Raw genomic sequence first — 27,528 nt, 5'->3', positions numbered from 1 at the left:
GCAGACTTGACCTCCAGGTTCAAGCAATCCTGCCTCAGAACCCCAAGCAGCTGGGACTACAGATGCACGCCACCACACAATACCTGGCTAGTTTTTTTTTTTTTTTTTTTTGTATTTTTTGTATAGATGGGGTTTTGCATGTTGCCCAGGCTGGTCTCAAACTCCTGGGCTCAAGTGATCTGCCTGCCTCGGCCTCCCAAAGTGCTGGGATTATAGGCATGAGCCGCCACACCTGGCCTGGGGTTCTACTGTGCAGGCACTCTCCGTTAGTGGTGCAGTGAACTTTGTCGGACACTTGAGAGTGTTTTCCTGATGCTGTCAGGGCTGGCTGCCTTGGGAATCACCTGTCAGGCCCACTCCGGAATCCCAGCCCTACCACTCGCTTGCTACTTGACTCTGGCCAAGTTAATTCATGTGCAGGACCCCAGCTCTCTCTTCTGATCATGGAGTTACTATTCCTTGCTTGCCAGGGTTGGTGTGAGGCACAGAGGAGGTGTGAGCAACAGTGATGGTCATACTGTGTGCTGTGGAATGGGTAGATCGCACTCCCTGCCCTCCAGGAAACACCCTCACTGCTGCAGCCTGAGTCACGGTGAGACCCTCCACCGAGGCACGGGAGAAAGAGCACTGGGCACGTGGGAAGACGAAGGCCCTGGCCCCAGCCTGTGCTGTGCCGTTGAGGCAGCTGCTTCTTGAGGGGGTCTCAGCCTCCTGCTGCCACTCTGCTGGGTCGGTGACAGGTGACAAACAGTGATGGGGACATAGCAGTTGCCTGCTGTCAGGGAGGGGTCTTCCCAGGGTGCCTCAGCAGCCAGAGGTGTGCTGGGGAGACACGGAAGCTGCAGGGTCTCAGGCCTCAGACCAGAAACTAATAACATTAGGGGCATGTGGGAGGGAGGTGGGTGGATCTGAAATCATTGAGACTGATTTATTGGTTAATTATTGGGTTTTTACCACCCCGGACTTCCCCAGCTGTGTGTGGGGATAGGGAGGGAAGGAGCCCCTGGGAGGCTAGCTGGAGGCCACGCATGGCCCAGTTCCCCTGAGCCAGGGGCACCAAATGGAATAACACAAGGCGTTTGGACCAGGGAATGCACCCACGACTTTATGCCCAGGTAAAGCCCGTCTGGACCGGCTGGCCTGAGCTCTGGAACAGAAGTCTGCTAAGGAAGAGGTCTGGGGTTTCCAGGGCACCCAGTCAGGTGTGGGGAGCTACGGTTTTGGAAAAGGATCAGGAAGAACCAAGAGAAACCGTGGAAACTGAGGAGATGCCCCAGAGGTGGAGAAGGAAGAAACTTGAGTAGAAAAAGTTAGACCAGGTGTGGTGACTCATGCCTGTAATCCCAGCACTTTGGGAGGCCAGGGCGGGCGGATCACTTGAGGTCAGGAGTTCAAGACCAGCCTAGCCAACAGGGTGAAACCCCATCTCCACTTAAAAAAAAAAAAAAAAAAAAAAAAAATTAGCTGGGCATGGTGGCACACGCCTGTAGTCCCAGCTACTCAGGCAGCTGAGGCAGGAGAGTCGCTTGAACCTGGGAGGCAGAGGTTGTATTGAGCCAAGATTGCGCCACTGCACTGCAGCCTGGACAACACTCTCTCTCTCTCAAAAATAAATAAATAGGCCGGGCGTGGTGGCTCAAGCCTGTAATCCCAGCACTTTGGGAGGCCGAGACCGGCGGATCACGAGGTCAGGAGATCGAGACCATCCTGGCTAACACGGTGAAACGCCGTCTCTACTAAAACATACAAAAAACTAGCCGGGCGAGGTGGCAGGCGCCTGTAGTCCCAGCTACGTGGGAGGCTGAGGCAGGAGAATGGCGTGAACCTGGGAGGCGGAGCTTGCAGTGAGCTGAGATCCGGCCACTGCACTCTAGCCTGGTTGACAAAGCGAGACTCCGTCTCAAAAAAAAAAAAAATAAATAAATAAATAAATAAATAAATAAATAAATAATAATAAACAGAAAAACAAAGTTAGACAGCCATGGATTTACATCCAACCTCTGCCAAACACCGGCGGTGTGGCAAATCACTAAATCTCTATGATCCTTGATTTCTACATCTGTGAAATGGGGCTAAACGGCCGGGCACAGTGGTTCACGCCTGTTCTCCCAGCACTTTGGGAGGCGGAGGTGAGCGGATCACCTGAGGTCAGGAGTTCGAGGCCAGCCTGTCCAAAATGGCGAAACCCCGTCTCTACAAAAAATACAAAAATTAGCTTAGCCGGGTGTGGTGGTGGGCACCTGTAATCCCAGGTACTCTGGAGGTTGAGGCAGGAGAATTGCTTGAACCCGGGGAACGGAGGTTGCAGTGAGCTGAGATTGCACCACTGTAGTGTAGCCTGGCCACAGAGAAGACTCTCTCTAAAAGATTTAAAAAAACAAAAAGCGAGGGCGGTGGGGGGGTGCTAATCATATCTATTTGCAAAGCTGTTTTGACAAAAAATGTAGCATGAGGCATATGGTACCTGCTTAATATTATTTTTAGAGACAAGGTCTTGCTTTGCTGCCTAGGCTGGAATGCAGTGGCGTGATCACAGCTCACTGCAGCCTTGAACTCTTGCCTCAAGCGATCCTCTCGCCTCGACCTCCCAAAGCGCTGAGATTACAGGCATGAGCCAAGAGCCTGGTCTCACTTAAATATTAGCCATTTATTAGCTGTTGATGTTAAGCTACCTAGGACTGCGTTTGGAACCAAGAAGGGGGTGGTTAGGGGGTGGTGGAGGAAGCAGGGCCTAGGTGTCACCCAGTTGGAAGGATGGGCAGAGGGACTGCCAGGCTGGCTATGAGCAGGGTCTGGGGGCTGACCTGCTGAGGGCGGGCTGTGCTGTCCATTGTCACACTCAGGGGTATCCGCTGGGCTGGTGCTCCATTGTGGAGCGGGGACAAGCCGCTCCACTCAATGCTCCTCAGAGAGCTCGTGGCGTTGCTCCATCCCTGACCCGGTGGCGTCCCGCCCTCGGAGAAGGGGAGTGAGACAGACGGACACAGGCAGAAACAGGCGGCAGGGTTTATTCCGGTCCTCAAGCAGCCTCTCCGCCGTGGGCGGGTCCCTCCCTGGGCTCCAGGCCCCGGCCGCCGCCGGCCGGCAGCCTCCCGCGAGGCCGGGCGTCTCCAGGACAGCCGGGTGGGCCCGAGGACGCGGGGTGCACGCGACGGAGGGTGCGACGGGCACGGTGGCGGCGTCGGCGGCCGCACTGCCACAGGCGGCGGAAGCGCGCGCGAAAGTGGCGCGAAGCGAGCGCGTAGACTAGCGGGTTGAGGCAGGAGTTGGCGTAGGCCAGGCAGTGCGAGGCCAGGCGGCAGGCGTAGGTGGCCGGGCTGAAGGCGAAGCGGCCGTACCAGAAGCACAAGATGAGCGCGTGGTGCGGGCCCCAGCAGAGCGCGTAGAGCGCGGCCACAGCCAGCATGGCGCGCCCCGCGCGGCCCGTCGCCCTCCGCCGCGCCTCGGCCGCCGCGGCGCCCGCGGGGCCCACGGCGGCCCACAGGAAGCGCAGCGTTCGCCCGTAGGCCAGGCTCACCACGGCCACGGGCAGCAGGTAGCCGGCGGCGAAGGTGGCCACGTCCAGGGCGCGGCGGCGTCCGTCCTCCCAGGCGGGCACGCAGAGCTCCAGAGCGCCGTAGCGCACGGTGCCGTAGTAGCTGAGGTAGGGCGCCGAGAAGAGCGCCGCCAGCAGCCACACCAGCCCCACCACGGCGCGGGCGTTGCGCGGCGTGCGCAGGGCGCGCGAGCGCAGGGGGTGCCGCACGGCCAGGTACCTGCGGAGGGCGCCGGGTCAGCGGGGTGGACGGGTGCTCTCCCGCAGGGGCCCGCTCCACGCCCCGCACCAGGGCCCTACGGCCGGATGCGCCTCCTGTGAACCGTGGGGGACGTGGCGGGGATTAAGAGTGTGAACGCGCGAGGTGCTTAGAGCAGTGCCTGGCACCTAGCAAGGGCCCGATCCCAGTGAGTTGTTATTTCTAGGATTATTTTATGGATGCGTCAGATGAAGCCCACAGAGAAGTGACCTGCCCAGGGTCATCAGCTAGAGTGAGCCTGGAATTGACCCCAAGTTTCAAGCGGCGGAAGCAGATGTGTGCACAGCTGGGCAAGGTGTGGGCAGTTTTAAAATAGCTGGGCTGGGCGCGGTGGCTCACGCCTGTAATCCCAACACTTGGGAGGCCGAGGCGGGCGGATCACCTGAGGTCAGGGGTTTGAGACCAGCCTGTCCAACATGGCAAAACCCCGTCTCTACTAAAAATACAAAAAATTAGCCAGGTGTGGTGGCGCACGCCTGTAATCCCAGCTACTCGGGAGGCTGTGGCAGGAGAATCGCTGGAACCCAGGAGGCAGAGGTTGCAGTGAGCCGAGATCCAAAAAAAACAAAAAACAAAACAACAACAACCAAAAAAACTGATGAACGCATTCGTGAGCTTCTTTTGCCGTTCCTATCACGCTTACAGAGCACTTACTATATGCCAGAGCACTTACTATATGCCAGACCCTGTGCTGCCACTTGAGACTCAGAGGCGTCCCCTGGAAGCTCACGGTGGAGGAGGGGAAGGGCAGGACAGTCCCCTCAAGCATGCCCTGCAGGTGCCCAGAGGCTGCTTTCGAGGGGTCAGGGAGCTTTTGTTTCCTGCCACCCACCTCCCTTTCTGGTCCCCCACTCTCTCCTTCCTAAGGCCAATGAGGATCTGTTCAGGACTCCTCCCCCCACTCCCGCCCACACAGCCCTGCCCAGCCAGGCCCCAGGCACAGCGCACCTGTCCACCGAGACAGCAGCCAGCGTGAAGCTGCTGGCGTACATGGTGAGGTAGATGAGCAGGTGCACAGCCTTGCAGACGAGGGCCCCGAAGAGCCAGGCATCCAGCGTGTAGATGGTGGCCTGGAAGGGCACGCAGCACAGGATGAAGCAGAGGTCCGCCACCGCCAGGTTGAGGATGAACAGATCCGTGGTGCTGCCGGGCTCCTGCCAGGCACTCGGGCCAGGCTGCAGGAGCACTGCCAGCACCAGTCCGTTTCCCACTGTGCCCAGCAGGAAGATTAGGGCAAAGACCACAGGCACTGCCACGGCCCCCACACTCCCTGGACTGTCCAGTGAAATGTTCTGGGCATCAGCCATCTCCCCATCAGACGGGCACCTAGGGAAGAGAAGCTGGAGTCCTCAGGCAAGAGCCCCCAGTTCTGGTTGCTTGACCCTGGGATCTAGCTCCCCCGGCCTGGGTCTGGCCAGGTATTCTGGGCAGGAAGCTCGTGGGAGATGGAGGAGGGGAGAGCAGAGCCGAAGTCATCGCTGAGTCCCACTGTGTGAGCAAGCTCATGGTGTTCAAGGGGTGAGAGTTCCTCAGTTTCCTAAGGAACACCCCTAGAGTCTTGCCTGGAAGGCTACCTAGGTATTTGAGGGACACTTCCAACCCACCAGACTGGGGAAGGCACAAGAGAAGTAGGATGAAGATGTGGCGATGGGGGGAGGGGCAAGCGCAGAAGCTGGTATATTTTCCTTCTCAATGGGGATCTGAAGCTCAGGGGAGACCCTGGGACATGGGTTCAGGGCTTTCTCACTACAAGCTGTAACCTCAGCAAAACACAGGTAACATCCCTGAGTCATTGGAGAGTTCAGTATAGTGAGATCACCACAATGGCAAAACTGGGAAGACCGTGTAGGTCACTGCTCCCTCTCTGCACATAGGGAAATCGAGGCCCAGAGAGGGGACATGGGAGGCTAATATCACAGAATGGCAGCTCTGGGGCTGTTACCACCCTGATATCCTGCCTTCTTAGCTAGAGTGCTCATCTGAGAGCCTGTAACAGGTGGTGCCTCTGACAACCTGTGCCTGTGTGTGTGTGTGCACACCGCGCCGATGCTCACCCCCATCCCACTCTACAGCCCATGTCTCCTACTACCTGTGGATCCCCTTGCAGGCTTCGGACTACTGGGGTGGTGGGACAAATTAGGGGAAAGGGGGGCCAGGCAGGGAGGAGGGAAGAAAGGCAATTTCTGCCCCCACCCCAGCACCCAGCATGCAGTAGGTACCCAAAGCCCAGGATGGGCAACACCCACCTTCACCCTGGGCAGTGGGCTTGATCCTGGGTGGAACGGCTGGGCTGGGGGGGCCTCCTGGTTCAGCAGCTGCCCCTCGGTGCCTCCCTGCAGGTATTGGTCTGCCTTCTACTTCTCCCCCTTCGCCTTTAAGGCCCCTCCTCTCCTCTGCCCCCTGTGCTGAGCTAGAGTTGGACACTCCCTCTGGAGTAGCCACTGGCCACTTCCTCCTCAGTCCCTGATTTCCCCCAGGTGGCAGGCTCTTCTGCCTGGCTCTTCTCTGCCTCTGCGTTGCTGCTGCCTTTTCCTCTCTCTGCAGCCAGTAACCCATTGATCTCGCTCTCTGTGATTTGCTTTGTGGTTAACCCCTCTGTGCCCAGGGCCCAGCCAGTCCCTGGCACTCCCACCTCCCGTGGCCCAGCCTGATGACTCCATCCCCTATCCCTGCACATTCTTGCTCCAGTCCATGTTTAGAAAGGGTTCCTAGGCTGGGCATGGTGGCTCCTGTCTGTAATCCCAGCACTTTGGGAGGCCGAGGCAGGTAGATCACTTGAGGCCAGGAACTCGACACCAGCTTGGTCAATGTGGCGAAAACTTGTGTCTACTAAAAATACAAAATTAGCTACTCTGGAGGCTGAGGCAGGAGAATTGCTTGAGCCTGGGAGGCAGAGGTTGCAATGAGCCGAGATGATGCCACTGCACTCCAGCCTGGGTGATGGAGTGAGACACTGTCTAAAAAAAAAAAAAAAAAAAGAGGCCGGGCGCGGTGGCTCACGCCTGTAATCCCAGCACTTTGGGAGACAGAGGCAGGTGGATCACGAGGTTGGGAGTTCAAGACCAGCCTGGCCAAGATGGTGAAATCCCGTCTTTACGAAAAATACAAAAATTAGCCGGGCGTGGTGGTGGGCACCTGTAATCCCAGCTACTCAGGAGGCTGAGGCAGAGAACTGCTTGAAGCCAGTGGGTGGAGGTTGCAGTGAGCCAAGATCATGCCACTGCACTGCAGCCTGGGTGACAGAGCGAGACTCTGTCTCAAAAAAAAAAAAAAAAAAACATTCCTAGTCTTGACTGGGGTTTCCTGGAGTGGGAAACCAGGACTTGAGTCTTTCAGCAGACTACAGAGACTCCTCCCTCAGGCCCGCAAATCCTGAGACCCTTCTCCAGAAGCTCTGTCTAGGGCCTTAGTCCAGCTGGAGCCCAGATGGTTTAGGTACCTGTCCAAAAAGTCTGGCTTTACCTGATAGCAACAGGGAGCTACTAAGGTTCTAGAGCAGAGACATGACCTGCACATTTTCTTTTTTTCTTCCCCCACATTGTCTTTTGTAAGAAGTTTGTTATGGGCCACATGCAGTGACTCACGCCTGTAATCCTAGCACTTTGGGAGGCTGAGGTGGGCGGATCATCTGAGGTCAAGAGTTCAAGATCAGACTGGCCAACATGGCAAAACCCTGCCTCTACTAAAAATACAAAAAATTAGCTGGGCATGGTGGCACGTACCTGTAATCCCAGCTACTCAGGAGGCTGAGGCACGAGAATCCCTTGAACCCAGGAGGCGGTGGTTGCAGTGAGCCGAGATCACTCACACTCCAGACTGGGCAACAGAGCGAGACTCCGTCTCAAAAATATATATATATATAATGGCCCGGGTTGAAAAGGATGGACAAAAGGGGAGAGATTTGATGAGTGACCTGTTAGGAGCCTCTCGTCTAGGCAAGAGCCAAAGAGGTGAATAGGTCTTGGTGAATGGCTGTGTGATTGAGTCATGGAGTTCTGGCCTAAACTGCATGGAGAAGGGGGGACCACATGACCAAATGCCTCCAGAAGGTTAAGGAGGCTAGCACCTGGGGAACAAGGTACACTGGATTCAGCAATGAGGAGGCTGCTGGTAAACAGGTGTATTGAGGGCAAAAGGCAGTCTGCAGTGAGTTAAGGAAGGGAGGGGAGAGGTGGAGGGACTGAGTGTAGTGTTTTTAGAAGCTGAGGGTGGGGTTGGGGAGCATCAAGGGGAAGTGCATAAGGGGAGAGAAGACAGTGTGAGGGGCACTGATGGAGCCAGGACTTGCATTCCAGGCCGGAGGAGCTGGGGTAGATGATCAGAACTAGCTTCTTAAGGCTGGGCATGGTGGCTCATGTCCGTAATCCCAGCACTTTGGGAGGCCAAGGCAGGTGGATCACTTGAGGGCAGGAGTTCAAGACCAGTCTGGCCAACACAGGGTGAAACCCGTCTCTACTAAAAATTAGCCAGGTATGGTAGTACACACCTGTAATCCTAGCTACTTGGGAGGCTGAGGCAGGAGAACGGCTTGAACTCGGGAGGCGGAGGTTGCACTGAGCGGAGACTGTGCCACTGCACTCCAGCCTGGGCAACAGAGCAAAACTCTGTCTCAAAAACAAACAAAAAAAGGAAAGAAAGAGAGAGAGAGAGAGAAAAAAAAGAAAAGAAAAGAAAAGAAAGAAAAGAAAACTACCTCCTCAAAGGCCCCGGGGTTCTCACCAGGGCTCAGAGGTGCCTCCCTAAAGCCTTCTTCACCTTCTTCAGATGCAGAAAATCCTCCGTTTTTGGAAGCAGAGTCTCATGGAACTGAAACTGTTAGGAATCTGATCTAGACTTGCCAAACCTGAATTCAGAACCTTCAGAATTGAATAATTTTTTTTTTTTTTTTTTTTTGAGACAGAGTCTTGCTCTGTCGCCCAGGCTGGAGTGCAGTGGCGTGGTCTCAGCTCACTGCAAGCTCCGCCTCCCAGGTTCACACCATTCTTCCACCTCAGCCTCCTGAGTAGTTGAGACTACAGGTGTCCGCCACCAGCCAGACTAATTTTTTGTTCATGTATTTTTAGTAGAGACGGGGTTTCACCGTGTTAGTCAGGATGGTCTCGATCTCCTGACCTCGTGATCCGCCTGCCTCGGCCTCCCAAAGTGCTGGGATTACAGGCATGGGCCACCGCACCCAGTCAGAATTGAATTAATTCTGAATATAATTCAGAATAGAATTGCACAACTGAATTGTAGACTCTTATGATCCCTGAATGGCGAAACTCAGCTTGGTGGGATTTTAGAACCTTTGACAGATCTGCAACCACTGAGTGAAAGTAATGCACTCTTAGACCCCCAGAAGCCTGGATGAATGTGCATGCCTGAATCCTGGAACGGGCTGGAAGGCATCTGAGATTCATAACTTTGCACTCCTGGCCCTTGGGAGCCCCCCTGCCCACAAGGTCCTTCTTGGCCTAAGGCAAAGAGCTCCCAGCAGCGGCAACGCTATGCTGATATGAGAGCGGAGGTGGAGGGAAGGAGGAAGGAACAGGCAGCCATAAAGAGCGCTACCGTGGGGCTAGACCTTGGGTGCGCCCAGTGCCACCTCCTCCATTCACTCCTACTGCCGCTTCTGGTAGCCCGCGGCCGTGAACCCCGTGCGCGACGCAGAGAACAAGGACATTGCGCCCTTGGAGCGGTCCCTAGAGCCTCTGATTCTGCAGAACGCGCACTTACAGCTGATCCACGGCCAGCCCTCCCGCCCCGCGTGGCCCTACAGCTTGTCGTGGGCGGCCGGCGACTACCCGTAGGCGCCCAAGCCGAAACACGTGCACCCAGAGGGGTTGCTGCGCCTCCTTCGGACACCTTCTGGATGACTGCGGAGGAAGCGCGGCGGAGGACCCGGGCTGGTGCACCCGAACACACTGAGCTGCGGGTTGGCAGACGGCGTAGAGCGCTACTGCGGCCAGCTGGCCTAGGGGATCGCCACGCTGACGATGCCTGCCCTGCCAGCCCGGCAGCGCAACGCCAGCGGCAGCTCCCGGGAGCCACAGGGGCGGCGACACACTTTCTGCTGTTTGGACCTCGCTTCGTGCCGCCTCACGTCGGTCTGGATGAACCTGGGCCCTCTGTTCTGGCCCCGCCGAGTGCACACCAGCTGCCACACGTCACGCCGCGGCTGCCCCTGGCGCTTAACATGACCTGCCGGCTAGCGCAGACCACGCTCATCAAGCTTGGCACTACTAGTTGAGCCCTTGTGCACATCCCCTGCAGCAGCGCGCCTGGTGCTACGTGCCTTACCCGGTGGTGGCGGGCTGCAAATATTCCTGCCGCTAATGTGGCCACAGCTACCCCAGCCAGGCTGCCTTCCACCCTCACACCGACCCCCCGCCCCCCCCCCAAGCTCCTGGACCCCAGCAACGAGGTCCCCTGGATCACAGGCTTTCAGATCCCCGGAATCCCAGCTTTCAGATCCTGCAGGGTTGGGCTGGAGCCCAACTCACATTGTTCATCCCAAGATAACGGGCAAATGGGCGGGCTGGAGGTGCCGGACGTCAGAGAGAGACGTAGGGCTAGTTTCATGTCGTTAATGATAAAGGGCCTTTTCATCCTCTGCCCAAAGCAAACTAAGAGCTTCCCAAGGCCACATCACGCTCAGGTTGGAGCTGCGGTGACTCAGACCCCACTCCCCACCACACAAGGGGTCCACAAGGCTGCCAGGGAGAGATCGCCCTCCTCCCGCAGGCCCCGCTAACAGGAGAGCGGCGAGCCATTGTGGGGGACAAGGGAGGATGGGGCCTTGGCAGCAGCAAATCACCCCTCCTGGCCTTGACTGCTGGGCAGCCCAAACAGCCGTGGCCCAAGGCCCCCAGTCTGGAGGGGCGGGGCGAGCTGGCGGCCGAGGCCCGTGCTCGCAGCACCCCCTGGCGGCTGATCATCATAGGCCTTGGAATGAGCGAGATGGAAGGGCCCCAGACCTCAAAGCATAGTGGCAGGAGGACTGAGGCACATACAGGGACTGGGGCTTGCCCAAGGCCAGAGTAAGGCAGGGAAAGAGTGGGCTTGAACACAGGGTTCCAGACTGTCCGGAGCTTCCCCAGGGGTGATCCTCATTCTTTTCTTTGGGGCCTGAATCCTCTGCCTCTCCTTCCAAACATGGACACCCAGCCTCCTCCTATCTGGGCAGCGACAGGACATCTTCCAATGGGGAGGAAGAAGCAGCTAGACTCTAGACTCCGGGACGGCAGAGTAGCACGGTGGTAGGGTAAAGGGCCTGTGGGGTTAGTTCTCAGCGGCCCTCCACAGCAGCACAAAAGCTACCCAAGACAAACGGTGGCCCATGCCTATCTCCCAAAGGCCTGGGTCCCATCCTTTTTTTTTTTTTTTTGAGATGGACTTCTGCTCTTGTTGCCCAGGCTGGAGTACAATGGTGTGATCTTGGCTCACCGCAACTTCCACCTCCCGGGTTCAAGCGATTCTCCTGCCTCAGCCTCCTGAGTAGCTGGGATTACAGGCATGCGCCGCCACGCCCGGCTAATTTCGTATTTTTAGTAGAGACGGGGTTTCTGCATGTTGGTCAGGCTGGTCTCGAACTCCTGACCTCAGGTGATTCGCCCGCCTTGGCTTCCCAAAGTGCTGGGATTACAGGGGTGAGCCACCGCACCCAGCCACTGGGTCCCATCTTAATCTAGGGAAAAGGTCAGTGGAGATCTGGAGATCTGCAGTCCTCAGGAGCCTCCCCTCAGAGCCCTGGCTCCTGCCGGATTCTTCAACCGGCCACAGGACTGGGCCTGACCAGAGACAGTAAAGCAGACCAGAGTGTCACAGCCAATTTTCAAACTGTTGTTTGACATTCTCACAGCCCTCAGTGCAGGCCACGTCCCAGCCCAGCTCTGGGACTTTGGTTCAGGGCTGAGAGCCTCTGCTCTGGGCCGATCAAAAACCTCCTTTGACCCTGTAGCAGCAGGTGGACCTTGGCTCTGCTCGTCCCTACCCAGAGCTCAGGGCAGTGCCCCGTGCAGTCGCCCCACTTCCACGAAGGCCTCCACACAGCGGTCAATGTCTTCCTCACTGTGCACTGCTGAGATCTGTACCCGGATCCGGGCCTTGCCCTTGGGGACCACAGGGTAGCTGAACCCGATGACAAAGATGCCTGGGAGGGTAGAAAGCAAGGGCGTGCCAGAACCAACAGGCTTGGGGGCAGAACACAGAGGGCAAGGGAACCGTCCCAAGTCTCAGATTTGGGACTGCCTCATGGCCTGGGTTTTTTTTTTTTTTTTTGAGATGGAGTCTTGCTCTGTCACCCAGGCTGGAGTGCAGTGGCGCGATCTCGGCTCACTGCAAGCTCCGCCTCCCAGGTTCACGCCATTCTCCTGCCTCAGCCTCCCGAGTAGCTGGGACTACAGGCGCCTGCCACCTCGCCCGGCTAATTTTTTTGTATTTTTAGTAGAGACGAGGTTTCACCATGTTAGCCAGGATGGTCTCGATCTCTTGACCTCGTGATCTGCCTGCCTCAGCCTTCCAAAGCGCTGGGATTACAGGCGTGAGCCACCACACCCCGCCTGCCTGCAGTTTTCAAGCTTGGACAGACAGCTGGCCTAAGAGGCCGCAGTGTGACCAGGGGCAGCAGGGAGAGGGGTGGTTCACAGTCTACGGGTTTCCCTTTCTCTTCTCTCAGGACCCATCACCAGTTCTCTCATCCCAGCACACTTACCTCTCTTCAGCATGTCATCCGCCATGCGAGAGGCCAGCCGGGCATCACCCAGCATCACAGGGCAGATGGGATGGCTGGCTCCTGAGACAGTGAAGCCAGCAGCTTCCATCTTACTACGGAACCTGTGGGTACAAGGTATCACAGGTAGCTAAGGGGCCGTGGAGCATTCACACCCACTCCTCCCAGGGACCAGGCCCGAGGACTGTGCAAGAAGGATCAACAAAGACAGTTACAAGTTCTAAGAGGCAGATGGGAGCCAGGCAGGGGGCAGATAGAACAAAAAGGGAGACGGAAAGACAGGATGGACAAGAGGGAGACACAGAAGCTAGAGGGGAGAGGCAGAGACAGAGGAGGGAGGGGAACAGGCAGAAGCAGACCTGGTGGGCACAGAGCTGTCTGTGGGCCTGGGCAGACACACGAGCCTGGCTCTCACCATGTCCCCTGGCCCCCGAGCCTGCCCCATCCCTGCTGGGAGCCGCACCTCTGGGTCTTGGCAGCCATAGACTGGACAATGGTATTACTCTCCATGAGTAGATCTAGGGCCTTGGAGGCGCAGCCAACAACAGCTGGTGGCAGACTGTTGGAGAAGAGGTAGGGCCGGGCGCGCTGTCGCAGCAGGGACACCAGAGGCTCAGGCCCTGTCGTGTAGCCCCCTGAGAAGAAGGGAAGAGTTGGGGGGAGGGGTTGGTCAGGGGCCAGAGCCTACCCCAACCCCCTCCTGAAAGTACAGTCCATGCTGCCCTCCCCACTTCCCTGAGCCCCTCCAGGGCCCTTCAAAAGGACAAGGGGATCCCAGGGACACAACCTCGCAGGTACCTGATGCTCCACCCAGGGCCTTCCCCAGGGTGGAGTTGATGATGGTGACCTGATCCATCACGCCCAGCAACTCATCCGTACCCCTGCAAGGGAAGCTGCCACTGCTGTCACTGCCTCCTGAGAGCCCAGGGATCATGGATCAGGCTGGGGACTGGCCTCCGCATTTCCCAGCCACCCTCAGAAGCCCCACCCCAGGCCTCAGGTGCCACATGGTCCCACCGTCCTGTGGGCCCCAGGAAGCCAGTGGCATGGCATTCATCCACAAAGACCAGGGCGCCATATCTAGAGGCGAGGCAGCAGATCTCCTGCAGGGGTGCGATGTCGCCATCCATGGAAAAGGCCCCATCGGTGGCCACCAGGCGCAGCCGATGCTTCTGCGGGAAAGACATGAACAGGTGGTGGGTGGTATCAAGCTGGGCCAAACCACCCATGTCTTGTGCTGCTTGGAACTCTGAGAGCTCATCCTGCCCAGTGCCCAGCACAGAGGTGAGCACAGAGGTGGGCACATAGGTACCACCATCTTGGGGGCTGGAACATCCTCTCCCTCATCTGTGCCTCTCAGCCTCACCCATCTCCACTGTGAACCCTGGGCAGTGAGAATGGGCTCAGGCCTCTCTCCTGTGTAAGGTCCCAAAGGGCAGGCTAGTCTGGGACCAGGTCTTACCAACGTGTCCATTCTATCCTTATGCCTAGCAAGGGCCTGCCACACAGAAGGTGCTTGCTAAAACTTAAGGCAGGCCAGGCGCAGTGGCTCACACCCATAATCCCAGCACTTTGGGAGCTTAGGGGTTGAAGACCAGCCTGGGCAACATAGTGAGACCGTGTCTCTACTAAAAATTTTTAAAACTGGCTGGGTATGGTGGCTCATGCCTGTAACTTTGGGAGCCCAGGAGTTCAAGACTAGCCTGAGCATTATAGTGAAACCCTGTCTCAAAAACAAACAGGCCAGGCGTGGTGGCTAACGCCTGTAATCCCAACACTTTGGGAGGCTGAGGCAGGCAGATCACCTTAGGTCAGGAGTTCGAAACCAGCCTGGCCAACATGGTTAAACCCCATCTCTACTAAAAATACAAAATTAGCTGAGCACGGTGGTGGGCGCCTGTAATCTCAGCTACTCCAGAGGCTGAGGCAGGAGAATCAATTGAACCCGGGAGGCAGAGGTTGCCCTGAGCTGAGATTGCACCATTGCACTCCAGCCTGGGCAAAAAGAGTGAAACTCCATCTAAAAAGCAAACAAATAAAAAACTGGGGGGGTGGGCATCTGTAGTCCCAGCTACTCAGGAAACTGAGGTGGGATGATCGCTCGAGTCCAGAAGGTTGAGGCTGCGGTGAGATTGCACCATTGCAATACAGCCTGGGCAACAGAGTGAGACTCTGTCACTCACACACACACACACACACACAGACACACACAGACACACACAGACACACAAAGGGAAAAACCTCAAGACATCACGGTACAATAGAATAATGCTCTGGTGCCAGGCACAGTGGCTCATGCCTATAATCCCAGCATTTTGGGAGGCCAAGTAGGGTGGATCAACTGAGGTCAGGAGTTCAAGACCAGCCTGGACAACATGATGAAACCCCGTCTTTACTAAGAATACAAAAATTAGCCAGGCGGGGTGGTGCCTATAATCCCAGCTACTTGGGAGGCTGAGGCAGGAGAATCACTTGAACCAAGGAGGTGGAGGTTGCAGTGAGCTGAGATTGCACCACTATACTCCAGCCTTGGCGACAGAGTTATACTCCAGCCTTGGTGACAGAGTGAAACTCTGTCTCAAAAAAAAAAAAAAAAAAAAGAAAGAAAGAAAGAAGAAAAAGAATAGCCGGGCGCGGTGGCTCAAGCCTGTAATCCCAGCACTTTGGGAGGCCGAGACGGGCGAATCATGAGGTCAGGAGATCGAGACCATCCTGGCTAACACGGTGAAACCCCGTCTCTACTAAAAAATACAAAAAACTAGCCGGGCGAAGTGGCGGGCGCCTGTAGTCCCAGCTACTCGGGAGGCTGAGGCAGGAGAATGGCTAAACCCGGGAGGCGGAGCTTGCAGTGAGCTGAGATCCGGCCACTGCACTCCAGCCTGGGCGACAGAGCGAGACTCCGTCTCAAAAAAAAAAAAAAAAAAAAAAGAAAGAAAGAATAATGCTCTGGGTCTGAGAGATTTGGGTTCAAATCTTGGACAAATCTCTGCTGTTTCAAACTTTCAGGCTATCTGTCTGTCAGTGAAGAGTTGGCTTCTCTAAGCCTCACTTCCTTCCCCAAATGGAGGCTGAGGGTGGGCCCAGGTATGGCCCCACCTGGGCCTCCTGCAGCTTGGCTTCTAGGTCAGCCATGTCCAGGTGGCGATAGCGGTACTTGTGGGCCTTGCACAGGCGGATGCCGTCGATGATGGAGGCATGGTTCAGCTCGTCCGACAGGACTGCGTCCTCCGGGGTCAGAAGGGCCTGGAGGGAGGCAGTGAGCGTAGAGCCATCACTCAGCCACCCTAGGCTTCTCCCTCGACCAGGATTCCTGCAAATCAAAAAACTGTACTGCCAGCCAGGCCGTTCCTCTGGGTAGAGAGGCAAGGCGTCCTGTGCTTCCATCTGGGCCCCCGTGCCCCAGTGCCGGGCTGGACCAGCGCCCTGCTCTAGTAAGAGGAGGCGAGAATATATTTGGTGAGTACCAGGCCCCCACCTCCCCCAGCCTTCCAGATGATGTAGCTTATCCCCCACAGTCTCTCAGGCTCCTTGCAAGCCCCAGGATTCCTCCTGGAGCACCTACCTGGCCCAACCTTGACCTCCAGAAGAAGTGGGCTCTGGAGCCTCTAGGCATGGCACTGAATCCTGCTAGGTTCTCCCGACTGCCCACCCCCAAGCCTTCCCCAGCCTAACAGGCCCCATCGACCCTCACCCGCAGGACAGCTTCCACACACCTCAAAGAGGCCGGCGTTGGCGTCAAAACAGCTGGGATAGAGGATGGCATCCTCCCGCTGGTGGAAGCGGGCTATTTTTGCTTCTAGATTCTTGTGGATGCTCTAAAGAAAATGAGTGAGACACGTGTTGATGCCTGTGGGGTCATGTGGGACAAGTCCGAGGGGACAGAGGCTTGGAGGACCACAGAGACCCAACCCAGAAAGCCTGCAGCCTCAGCCTCCTTACTTTCTGCCACACATGGGTGATCCCAGAGCTGCCAGGAATCTGGCAGACAGTTCCCATTGAGGAACTGGGGACCTGTTAGGTTCCCTTCCTGGGCAGACTTTGGTTTTACCATAGCAGTCTAAGGGTGGAATTACGGGAACTCGTGGAGAAGGAAGCGTGTCTTCCTAACACCACACTGAGTGTCTTTTTTGGTTGCCTAATGGCAAAGAAAAAGATCACAGAGGTAATTCTGGATTCATCTGGGCCTCTAATTTGTAGATTTGAAAACTGTTGGGTGTGGGTGAGGGCTTTGCTGGGAAGTAACTGGATGTGAGTCAGGAGTTCTGCCTCTGACATTCATTTCTCTCTCACCTTTCTGAGAGGGCAGTTAATGATAATCACAAGTAGGACCACAGACTCACTCTCTTTTTTTTGGCAAATGAGACAGGGATTCTCTGTTACTCAGGCTGGAGTGCAGTAGTGAGATCATAGCTTACTGTAGCCTTCAACTCCTGGGCTCAAGTGATCCTCCCATCTCAGCCTCCCCTCCCTAGTAGCTGGGACAACAGGTGCGCACCACCACACCCAGCTAATTAAAAACTTTTTTTTTTTTTTAAGAGAGAGGGTCTTGCTATGTTGCCCAGGCTGGTCTCAAACTCCAGGCATCAAGTGATCCTTCTGCTTTGGGCTTCAAAAGTATTGAGATTACAGGTATAAGCCACCATGGACTCTTGAGCCAGGGTTCAAATCCCACCACAATAGGCTCTGTGCCTCTGGGCAAGTCACTTAACTTCTCTGGACCTCAGTGTCCTCATCTCAATAGGAAGAATAAGAATAGCACCTATCGGGCCGGGCGCGGTGGCTCACGCCTGTAATCCCTGCACTTTGGGAGGCCGAGGCGGGCGGATCACGAGGTCAGGAGATCGAGACCATCCTGGCGAACACGGTGAAACCCCGTCTCTACTAAAATACAAAAAATTAGCCGGGCGCGGTGGCGGGCACCTGTAGTCCCAGCTACTCGGGAGGCTGAGGCAGGAGAATGGCGCGAACCCGGGAGGCAGAGCTTGCAGTGAGCTGAGATGGTGCCACTGCACTCCAGCCTGGGCGACAGAGTGAAGACTCCGCCTCAAAAAAAAAAAAAAAAAAAAAAAAAAAAAAAAGAATAGCACCTATCACTGAGGATTAATGACTTAATACTTATAATGTTCTTCCTTTATTTTTTTTGAGACAGAGTTTCACCCAGGCTGGAGTGCAGTGGCACCATCATGGCTCACTGCAACTGGGTTCAAGTGAGCAAGTCCAGCTAATTTTTGTATTTTTACCAGAGACAGGTTTCACCATGTTGGCCAGGCTGGTCTTGAACTCCTGACCTAAAGTAATCCACCCACCTCGGCCTCCCAGAGTGCCTGGATTACAGGCATGAGCCATCACACCTGGCCAATAGTTGTACTTTTCTTAAAAGAATTCTTGGCACATAATAAGTACTATTTAAGTTTCATACTTATATAAATTTATTTTGTAACATTTGGAAAATAAATAATAGCCAACATTCATTGAGCACTACTACGTGCCAGGCTGTTCCATGCTTTTTTCTTGTTTTTTTTTTTTTTTTTTTTTTTTAAGACAGAGTCTCACTCTGTTGCTCAGACTGGAGTGCAGTGGCGTGATCTCAGCTCACCTGCAACCTCCACCTCCTAGGTTCAAGTGATTCTCCCGCCTCAGCCTCACAAGTGGCTGGGATTACAGGCACCCACCATCATGCCAGTTAATTTTTGTATTTTTGTAGAGAAAGGGTTTCGCCATGTTGGCCAGGCTGGTCTCGAACTCCTGATCTCAGGTGATCTGCCTGCATCAGCCTCCCAAAGTGCTGGGATTACAGGTAGGAGCCACTGCGCTTGGCCTATTCTAAGCATTACATGTATTAAGTCTTTAATTTGTAAGGATCTTATTGTTATTATCTTCAGTTTTCTTATGAAGGAATTAAGACAGAGAGGTTAAGATACTTGCCCACAGGAACAGGGCCACTAAAGGGCAGCACTGGCAACCGTGCTCCATCACAAGAGACCCAGAGCCCTCAGTCTCAGTTCCTGCCACCTACTCCTCTTTTCCTATAGAAAGTCAGGTGTGACCAGGCGCGGTGGCTCACGCCTGTAATCCCAGCACTTTGGGAAGTGGAGGCGGGCGGATCACGAGGTCAGGAGATCGAGACCACGGTGAAACCCCGTCTCTACTAAAAATACAAAAAACTAGCCGGGCGTGGTGGCGGGCGCCTGTAGTCTCAGCTACTTGGGAGGCTGAGGCGGGAGAATGGCGTGAACCCGGGAGGCGGAGCTTGCAGTGAGCCGAGATCAGCCACTGCACTCCAGCCTGGGAGACACAGCGAGACTCCGTCTCAAAAAAAAAACAAAAACAAAAACAAAAAAAAAAATTAGCCGGGCACGGTGGCGGGTGCCTGTAGTCCCAGCTACTCAGGAGGCTGAGGCAGAAGAATGGCGTGAACCCAGGAGGCGGAGCTTGCAGTGAGCCGAGATCGCGCCACTGCACTCCAGCCTCGGCAACAGAGTGAGACTCCGTCTCAAAAAAAAAAAAAAAAAAATTAGCTGGGTGTGGCAGCACACCTGTAATTGCTGCTGCTCTGGAGGCTGAGGCATGAGAATCACTTGAGTCTGGGAGGCGAAGGTTACGGCAAGCCAAGGTTGTGCCACTGCACTCCAGCCTGGGTGACAGAGCAAGACTCTGTCTCAAAAAGAAAAAAAAAAAAAAATATATATATATATATATATAAAGTTTCTTGGCCAAAGCTTTTCAGCAAAACAGAGGCCTGCACTCAGCCTTTCTGCTGCACAGCTCTGGGGCCAACAGTGGGCCCAGGGCCGTGGATGAGCTGAGCTGGCTAAACCAGCCCTGCTGACTGTGGGAAGCAGGCAGCTGGGGTCAGTTCCCACAACCCCCCACCACTCACTGTGTACCTGGGTTCCGCAGATGAAGCGGACAGAGCTGAGGCCAGCTCCAAACTCCTCCAGAGCCTGCAGACCTGCCTGGATCACCTTGGGGTGGCTGCTCAGGCCCAGGTAGTTGTTGGCACAGAAGTTAAGGATTCCTGAGGTGAAGGAGAGGAGATGGATACAGCAGCTCAGGTGGGGCAAGGAAGGGCCTGGAAAGATGACAGTGCCAGGCCCTGGGGAAATGGTCCAGAAAGGAAACAGACCTGGATTCACCGTTGAAGAGGCACCAAATTCAACAGCTACAGAGGGAGGGTCAGTGCTACACATCTTGAAGATGAGAAGTTTAAACTTTTTTTTTTTTTTTTGGCAGGGTCTAGTTCTGTCGCCCAGGTTAGAGTACAGTGGTGCAATCATGGCTTACTGCAGCCCCAACCCCCCAGGCTCAAGCAATCCTCCCACCCAACCACCTGAGTAGCTGGGACTGCAGGTGCGTGCCACCATGCCCAACTAAATATTTTTATTTTTTGTAGAGATGGGGCCTCGTTATGTTGCCCATGCTGGTCTTGAACTTCTAGCCTCAAGCAATCCTCCTGCCTTGGCCTCCCAAAGTGCTGAGATTTCAGGCACAAGCCACTGTGCCCAGCCTAAACTCTGGCTTTGAATCACATTCTACCCAAGGAGGAACTCAAGCCTTCCTCACAGGCTTCTCCTGTGCCTGAAGACCACCACTAACTCCTTATCTGACCCCTTGGTTTCCTTGTGGGTTAAAGAAGAGGGCTGGGTCAGATGCCTGCTGCAGTCCTGGAACTCCACAGTTTACTTTGCTGCCTGGTACAGAACCACTTCCCCAAAGGTGGGTGCCTGAGATACCAGTCCCTGAATTCTAAAGCCCAGAGTGAACTTCAACAGCTGACCTCAGGAGCAAACACGCCAGAGGGGAAAGTTCACACAGCCTGGGAAAGGCAAAAACAGGATGAGAACTTGTGTCTCCTAATTTCCCATCTTTTGACTGGCTCTAAGCTTCCCCTGAGGGAGAGAAGGGATTACCTGGGACCTCTATTTTACAAATGAGTACAACAGCACCAAGGGTTCTATGCCTATTTCCGGGCAGAAGGCAGCTTTGGGATCCTGTTGATCATCGCCACTCACCGGAGGCCTGACACGAATAAGTCAGGCAGTAACCACTGGTTAGAATGAAATATGAGGGAGGGCTGGGAGCGGTGGCTCACGTCTGTAATCCCAACACTTTGGGAGGACGAGGCGGGCGGATCACTTGAGGTCAAGAGTTCGAGATCAGCCTGGCCAACATGGTGAAACCCAGTCTCTACTAAAAATACAAAAATCAGCCGGGTGTGCTGGCACTTGCCTGTAGTCCCAGCTACTTGGGAGGCTGAGGCATGAAAATCGCCCGAACCCAAGAGGCAGAGGTTGCAGTGAACCGAGATCTCACCACTGCCCTCCAGCCTGAGCGACAGAGCAAGACCAGATTGCTTGCTATGAGTTTGGCCAGGAAGCTGTCCTCTCTGGCCAGTTAGGCAATGTTCCAGCTCCAATATTCCAGCGCTGCCTGCAGCTAGCTGGGGGCTTTTGGGCAAGCCATTTCACATCTGTGGATTTCAGCCTCTTCGTTTGTAAAATGGAATTAGTCATTCCTGCGTTTAGAAGTTAGCAGGAGTTCACGTGCAGCAACAACTGGTAGAGGCCTTCACAAAAGAGCCGCTCAAGAAATGCGGGTTTTCTCGCTCCGGCCTTCCCACCACCCTTCCTTGCAGTGTCACGGTGGGAGCCAGCTGGGTGTCTCTCTCCTTTTCTCACGCTCACACAGGGCTGCTCCCAGCCCTGCCTTCTGAGCCAAAAAGGTGCTCAAGGGCAAATCACCTCCCTCCGTCAAAACGGGTTTAACCAGGCTAGAGTCAGTATTAGGAAGCCGTAAAGTCGCCCTGAGAGATGCGAAGGGGACCAGTAGCTAAGAGTGTAGGAGCCGCCCACCCCCGCCTCCAAGCCCTCCATTCCAGCGCAAGCTCGGGAAAGGTCTTGGAACGACTCCGGGAGGGAGAGTTACCTCCGGAGACGCCGTCCACGTGGATGTGCGGCCCCTGACGGGACGTGATGACCCGCTCACTCTTCCAAGTGCCAGCTCCACGGATCCCTTCCAGCTCCCCCTCCAGAATGCCGCGCAGCTGGGCCAACGCTGACTGTGCGCGGCAGCCGCGGGGCACTCCGAAGAGCGCGGCGCGCCAGGCGTTCCCAGCCCACATCGCTCCTACCTCGCCCGAGCGTCCCTGCCTGCCTGGGAGCCGTGCGCATCGCGGACGCAGCCTGGTCACGTGGCCGGGGGCCGGGCTCCAGCAGCCAATCGGAGCGAGGGGGGCTGACTTAACGAGTGGGAGGCGGGCCTAAGGTGGGTGGGCGGTGCCTGGCGGGATCCGCCAGGGACCAAGCGGCTTGACTTGTAAGTTGAGACTGCAGAGGTCCGGGTGGCAGAAGGGAGGGAAGGGGGCGGAGGAAGTCGCGTCAGGGCCCAGCCCACCAGACTCCCCACCGCATTCCCACGTACTCACCTCTCGGCCGGAAATGGGGTGCCCTCTGGACCCCAAAGGCAGAAGCCTAGAAGCCGGCAAAGGCACGTTCCGCAGCCTCCGGGACTAAGGATTCCTGGCTTCTGTCCAGCTCCTGTAACCCTCCCCCCATTCTCAGGTGCAAACGCCCCAGATGTCCCCACTGCCCGCCCGCCTAACCGCTCCGCATTCATCCCCCAGTCTTCAAAGTGAGGAAAAATACACCGCTCAGTTTCTCCCTTTTCCAATTTATTTTAAAGTTTTAAAAAGACAGCAAAATTTTCCCGGCACAAGTAACACTTGTTTAAAAAAGGCGGGGGGGGGGGGGGGAGGGGGACGCGCAAGTACGCGATTTTTCTATTTTATTAAAAATAAGAGAAGGACAACTGTACAGGTTTTTTCTCCCAGCTCCCGGGCGTGAAACTAAGTACTAACCCTAGATATGTATATATACACATACACACACATGCACACAGATCTAGCTCTGTAAAACTACTTAGCAAATCCCAAATCGACTGCAGTATGTCTTACTGTCCACTGCCCGCCCACTCCCCCTCCCCCTCCCCCAGCTACAACTACTTATAATAAAAGACTCAAATAAAAGAGATCGGGAGGTTTTAAGTGGCCGCAGCCCCACCAAACCAAGCAAAGACACCTCTTGTACAGGAGGAACAAAAATCCCAGAAGAAAAGTCTTCCTAGGACACAATCCATCGATTGCATGGAAAAATCCAAGTTTCAACAGGGCACACTGAGGCACTTGGCGGACTCCCCACCCTTCCCCTAAAGTTTTCACTCCGGTTTAACAAGAGAATTTTGCTGAAGCCACAAAGATCCTCCAATGGCTACATCCTAGCTGACTGGGACAAGCTATGGCTTCTCCCATCCAGCTGTCACTTGGACCCCACTCCCTTTCCCTAAGACAATAGGGAGACCGAAAGGGCAAACTAACAGAAATGAGAAGGAAACTGGGTTTGGGCCCCCACTGCTCACCACTGGGAGGTGAAAGTCAGCCCGGTGGCAGTTTTTTCCACCTGCTTCCTTTGCCGGCTGGCTGCTCCCTACCACCTCTCTCCTCCTGGCCAAAGGTTCTGAAACTCTCACAACGGGTGCCCAACTCAAAGAAAGCTCACTCACCCTAAAGATACTCCTGCTAACCTCACGATTCCTGGGTTCCCTTCTCATCTAGCCAGAACATACTGCCTTGTGTCTTCTCCCCACCCCCATCTACCTTCATGGCAAACAAACCAACAAAACACACAAGCCCCCCCCCCACCCCCGGCAAATCCCTAACCCGGTAAGTAGGTTAATAGCAAAACAAAATATAAGTACACTCTCATCATTATAGAGATTGGTTGTTGCTGTCCTTGCACAACTGGTTAAGGAAAAATGAATTATTCTGTAATTTCTGAAGAATCCAAATCCTGTCTCTTACAAAGTCAGAACAGAAGGATGCAAAAGGTGGTGGTGAGCATCAAGACAAAAAAGGAGAAAAGTATTTACAGAAAATAGGAGACAGGTGGGAGTGTCTGCAAGAAAAGACTTCATTGTCACTTCTTCTTGCCAGCCCTCTTGGCACTGGACTTTGCTTTGGGTTTCACTGGTTTGGCCTTCTTGGGCTTGGATGCCTTGACCGGCTTGGCTTTGACAGTCTTGGGTTTTTTGGCTTTCTTGGGCGTGGCAGCCAGCTTCTTCTTGGCCTTCTTGACTGGGGTGGCTTTGGGTTTCTTGGTTGGGGCTTTGGAGGCAGCCTTCTTGGGCTTGGATGCCTTCTTTGGCGTGGCTACCTTCTTGATTTCCTTCTTGGTCTTCTTGAAGGCCACTGACTTCTTGGGCTCGTCGCTCTTGGCTAGCCGGAAGGATCCCGACGCCCCCACCCCTTTGGTCTGCTTGAGGACACCGGTGGTGACCAGGCGCTTGATGGACAACTTGATCTGCGAGTCAGCGTTCTCACCCACCTTGTAGTGGCTCTTGATATACTTCTGGATGGACTGGCGCGAGGAGCCAGCGCGGTTCTTCTCCGCCTGGATGGCAGCCACGATCATATCTGAATACTTGGGGTGGTCTGTGGACTTCTTGGAGGCCTTGGCCCGCTTGGGCTTGGCCGCAGGGGCGGACGTGGAATTCTCGGTCATGGTGGCCTGTCTGGTCCGGCTGTTGAAGGCGCCTTCCAAAAGGCCAGCCCTCGTCGGAGGCTGAGCAAAACCTGCCTCGGGATCTGCTCTTGAGCCCCTGACTACCGGGCCAGTCCGGAGTGCGGCTCCCGGGGATGCGAGCGAGGAGTCGCTGCTTCTCCTTTCCAGCTGGGGTGTCGGGAGAGCTCGCTGAGCCGGCTCTGCGAGGCCCAGCCCCGCCGGTCTGTCGCTTGGTCTCGGCGCCGGGCTCTGGCTCTGGCTCTGGCTCTGGCTCTGGCTCTGGCTCTGCCTCTGCCTCTGCCTCCGCCTCCTCTGCCTCCCTTTTCCCAGCTCCGCGTCTGGCGCTTGGGCGGCGCATCCGGGTATTTAGCGGCGGCGGGCGGACCGCGGTGAGGACAGGGCTGCTGGCTGCCTGCTCCCGGCCCGGAATGGCGCTGCTCCGCCGCCATCTGTGTTTCTTCCGCCGAGCAAATCCGACCTTTCCCCCCGGCCCGGGCCTTCCCGCTCCCCGCCGCCGCCCGGGGCCGCTGCCTGGCTCCCTGGGCTTCCCCGCCGGGCGGCCCGCTGGCCCGGCCGCCGCCCCCCGCGCCCGCCACGCGCCCCAAACGGCGCCGAGGACCGCTGGTGCGCCGGCACATTTCCCCTTTGCGGGGGGCTGGCTCTGCGGGGCTAGGGAGCCCCGGTGTGGGAAACCCCCCGTAGCAAAGCTCTCCCCTGAGGCTACCGGGGGCTCCACTCCCGGCCCGCTGCGGGGTCCCCTAGCCCGGTGGAGCTGCCGGAAAGCGGCCCCAACTAACACACGCGGCCCCGAGCTAGGCGACTCCCAGCCGGGCCGAGCCGGGACAGGGGGGAGGGGTCGCTCCCCCGGGGTCCGGTCACCTCTCGGGGGTCACCCCGCCACCGGTCCCTCCACACCTCTACCCCTCTCTGTCCATGGGGCCCCCAAGGAAACTTTCCCTGGAAGAGTTGGAAGGGCACTTTCAAACTTTGTCCCTTCCCCCTCCTCTGCCGTCTCTCCCCCAGCGCGCCCCCCGACTTCTGCCTTGAGGTCCCCTCCTGAGGCCGAACCCCCAGTGCTGCCCGGACCCTCTGAGAGATGAGGAGGGGCTCCCGGGTGGCCTCTTCTCCTCAAAGACCCCTACATCTCCCATATACCCTAATCGGGAATTCGTTTATATGCTTCTCTTAGCCTGGAAGTTTTGGGGTGTCAGAAGCAGAACTCGCTGCCCCCATCCCTGAGGCCCAGCCTGAGGGTTCAGTCCCTGTCCCAAGGCTCCTTGAAGGCAATGTGGGGGCAGGGGGGGCGGTCCACAATGGAGAAGCTGCCCCAGAGGCTCTAAGCAGGGAAGGTCCTGGGGGCCCCTGTAATGAGGAGAGGCCCTGAGTGCTTTGGGGACTTGGGAAAGCGGGGCGCTGGGGTAGAGGTCGAGGAGGGGGTTGTATCCCTTGGGTTGTGACCTATCTTCGGAAAGTGTGCAGTTCAGAGAGCCGTGGCCGCGACCACCGCCATTTTGCTGGGAAGATGCGATGTCTTTGTTAAAATGCACACAGATTTTCCCGTGCTGCCTGGCAGGTGTAGACGAGGCGGACACGGGGCGCCACTGTCTGCAGGGAGTTCTGAAGCTCGAGGGGCTTTAGTGGCCCAGAGGCCAGCAGAAGGGACCTCAGAGACCCTAGGACCCCTTCTCTGCGGCCGACCTCCTACTCACGTGCCGGGTCCGCTTGGCAGCGGCCCTGGGCTGAGATTCTGCGACGCTTGCTCCCTGAGCCCCCCTCCCACAACCCCGCTTTTATTCCCTAAGCATAGAGGCCGGTCACTGTTCACTTAAACAATACCCTGGGAGTGGGAGTTTGTTGCTAGTCAAAATGATGAACGCATCCCGGTATGGTCCAAGAGCTGTTTGCAGACACAGTAGGCTACTGGGGAGGGGTAAAAGGGAGGGGTTCGAGGGTTTTGATGTTGGGGACGGGATCGTAGCTGCGTGGGTGTGGTAGGGCTCCTATTGGACCTGGGAGTCTCTGAAGCCAGGGCAAATTAATGGGTTTCCCCCGCACGCCAAGGGATGGATTAATCCAAATGATTAGGGGAGGAGGGGGGAGGGGGAGCCCAAGACTCGGTGTTAGATGCCTTCTCTCCGGGCTTATCTCCTTGGCACAGGCGGGGAAGGGAAGCAATGGGGGGTCAGGTTAGTTCAAAAGGTCAAGGTTCTTCTTTTGATGGTGTCAATTTCCCTTAAGTTTCGTCATTTGAAAACACAACATTCTGGTGGCTTTGTTTTGGTTATTTTCAAAGACAACTCGGGTTCCCATTAAGACCTGGTTGGGTTAATACGCACCCAAATAGCCACCCCCGTATCCGAGATGTTCCACCCTGAGAGCCCAGAGCCATGTCACCCCATCCCCCGCCCCAGATCCGTGCATGTCTTAAAGACTTGATGAATCCAATGACACGATGATGAATAATTTTATTTGCACAGTGCTTTACAGTTTGCACAGTGCTCCCCACCGGTTTCTGGATCCTTTGCGCCTCCTGCCTGTGATCACTATCCCCATCACCCCTATTTTACCGCGGAGGCCCGGGACTCAGAAGAATGGATTGGGGGCGGGGTACTGTGAGGCTCAGCTCCCTGACACCTGGGCCTTCATTTCATTTTGTAGCTCTCCTGTCCCTTCTCCCCGCCCATCCCAGCGACCTGTAAATTCCCGGAACTGAACCCAGGATTGGGGAAAGGGGTTGCCTCGGGTTGCAGGGGCTTCCAGCTAGTGGACACCCCTTCTCCCGTCAGGCGGCGAGATTCACCGCCCCTTCCCCTGTTCCAGGGAGTTGGAGGGGAAGGAAGGGGGTTCCTTGCGACTTGGGCGCAGAGGCCGAAGCCGAGGCGGGCAAGACGAGGAAAGACGGCCTCCAGATTGGCTTGGCCTTGCCTCGCCTCGCCTCGGGGACACTGCAGAGCCGGGGGGCTTCTTCACTCCCGCCAGAACCCGCCTGGGCACCGGGGCAGACGGCTCTCGGGTTTCCACCGGGCGCAGAGCCATCTTCCAGCTGGCCGACTGCGCAACCTCCCCCGCCCGCTTTAACGCGAGGCTCTTGAAACCCCAGGAACGGCGGAACCGCGGCAACTGCTCCTGGGAAATGTAGTCCCCGGTGCCGCGCCACCTGCCCGCGACCCTTGGCAGCCGCCGCGCCGCCTGGGCGTGGGAAGAGGGTCGGACAGCTGCTGTGCCGTGGCGCGGGGAGGGTCCAGGCCGTGCCGTGGCGCGGGGAGGATCCCCCCGCTGTCGCTCTCGGGCCTCAGTTCTTCCACCTGTCGGCTCTACCTGTCTCTGGGGTTAGTGAGACGGGGAAATGAATTCCTGCATGGAAAAGTATAAATCGCATTAGAATGCTAGGGGTCGTGTCCTTACTAATGGTTGGTTGTGTGTGTGTGCGCGCGCGCTCGTGCCTGAGCCCTTGGCACGTGACATCTCC

At 56.2% G+C, this 27,528-nt stretch overlaps 3 protein-coding genes across 3 annotated transcripts; all 3 read right to left on the bottom strand.

The window, feature by feature from the left end:
- Positions 1–2,685: 2,685 nt before the first annotated feature.
- Positions 2,686–8,673, bottom strand: LOC105464469 (galanin receptor 3). The gene is made up of 3 exons (XM_071080553.1): positions 6,041–8,673; positions 4,743–5,120; positions 2,686–3,755 (listed from the first exon to the last, which is right to left on the bottom strand). The coding sequence occupies exons 2-3, from the start codon at positions 5,099–5,101 to the stop codon at positions 3,020–3,022; spliced, it is 1,095 nt and encodes a 364-aa protein (XP_070936654.1). The 5' UTR covers positions 5,102–5,120; positions 6,041–8,673; the 3' UTR covers positions 2,686–3,019.
- A 2,921-nt stretch (positions 8,674–11,594) lies between these two features.
- On the bottom strand, positions 11,595–21,672 carry LOC105464470 (glycine C-acetyltransferase). Its single transcript, XM_011712418.3, has 9 exons — positions 21,430–21,672; positions 19,392–19,522; positions 16,218–16,319; positions 15,601–15,747; positions 13,522–13,676; positions 13,303–13,385; positions 12,968–13,139; positions 12,487–12,608; positions 11,595–11,925 (listed from the first exon to the last, which is right to left on the bottom strand). Exons 1-9 carry the CDS (start codon positions 21,623–21,625, stop codon positions 11,774–11,776), a joined length of 1,260 nt encoding a protein of 419 aa, XP_011710720.2. The 5' UTR covers positions 21,626–21,672; the 3' UTR covers positions 11,595–11,773.
- A 481-nt stretch (positions 21,673–22,153) lies between these two features.
- On the bottom strand, positions 22,154–24,400 carry LOC105464471 (H1.0 linker histone). Its single transcript, XM_011712420.2, has one exon. The coding sequence runs from the start codon at positions 24,057–24,059 to the stop codon at positions 23,475–23,477; it is 585 nt and encodes a 194-aa protein (XP_011710722.1). The 5' UTR covers positions 24,060–24,400; the 3' UTR covers positions 22,154–23,474.
- Positions 24,401–27,528: the final 3,128 nt, after the last annotated feature.

This window comes from Macaca nemestrina, chromosome 15 (genome assembly GCF_043159975.1).
Source record: "Macaca nemestrina isolate mMacNem1 chromosome 15, mMacNem.hap1, whole genome shotgun sequence".
NCBI lineage: Eukaryota > Metazoa > Chordata > Mammalia > Primates > Cercopithecidae > Macaca > Macaca nemestrina.
The sequence above is the reverse complement of the archived record's forward strand: the minus strand, read 5'-3'. Positions and strand labels throughout refer to the sequence as shown.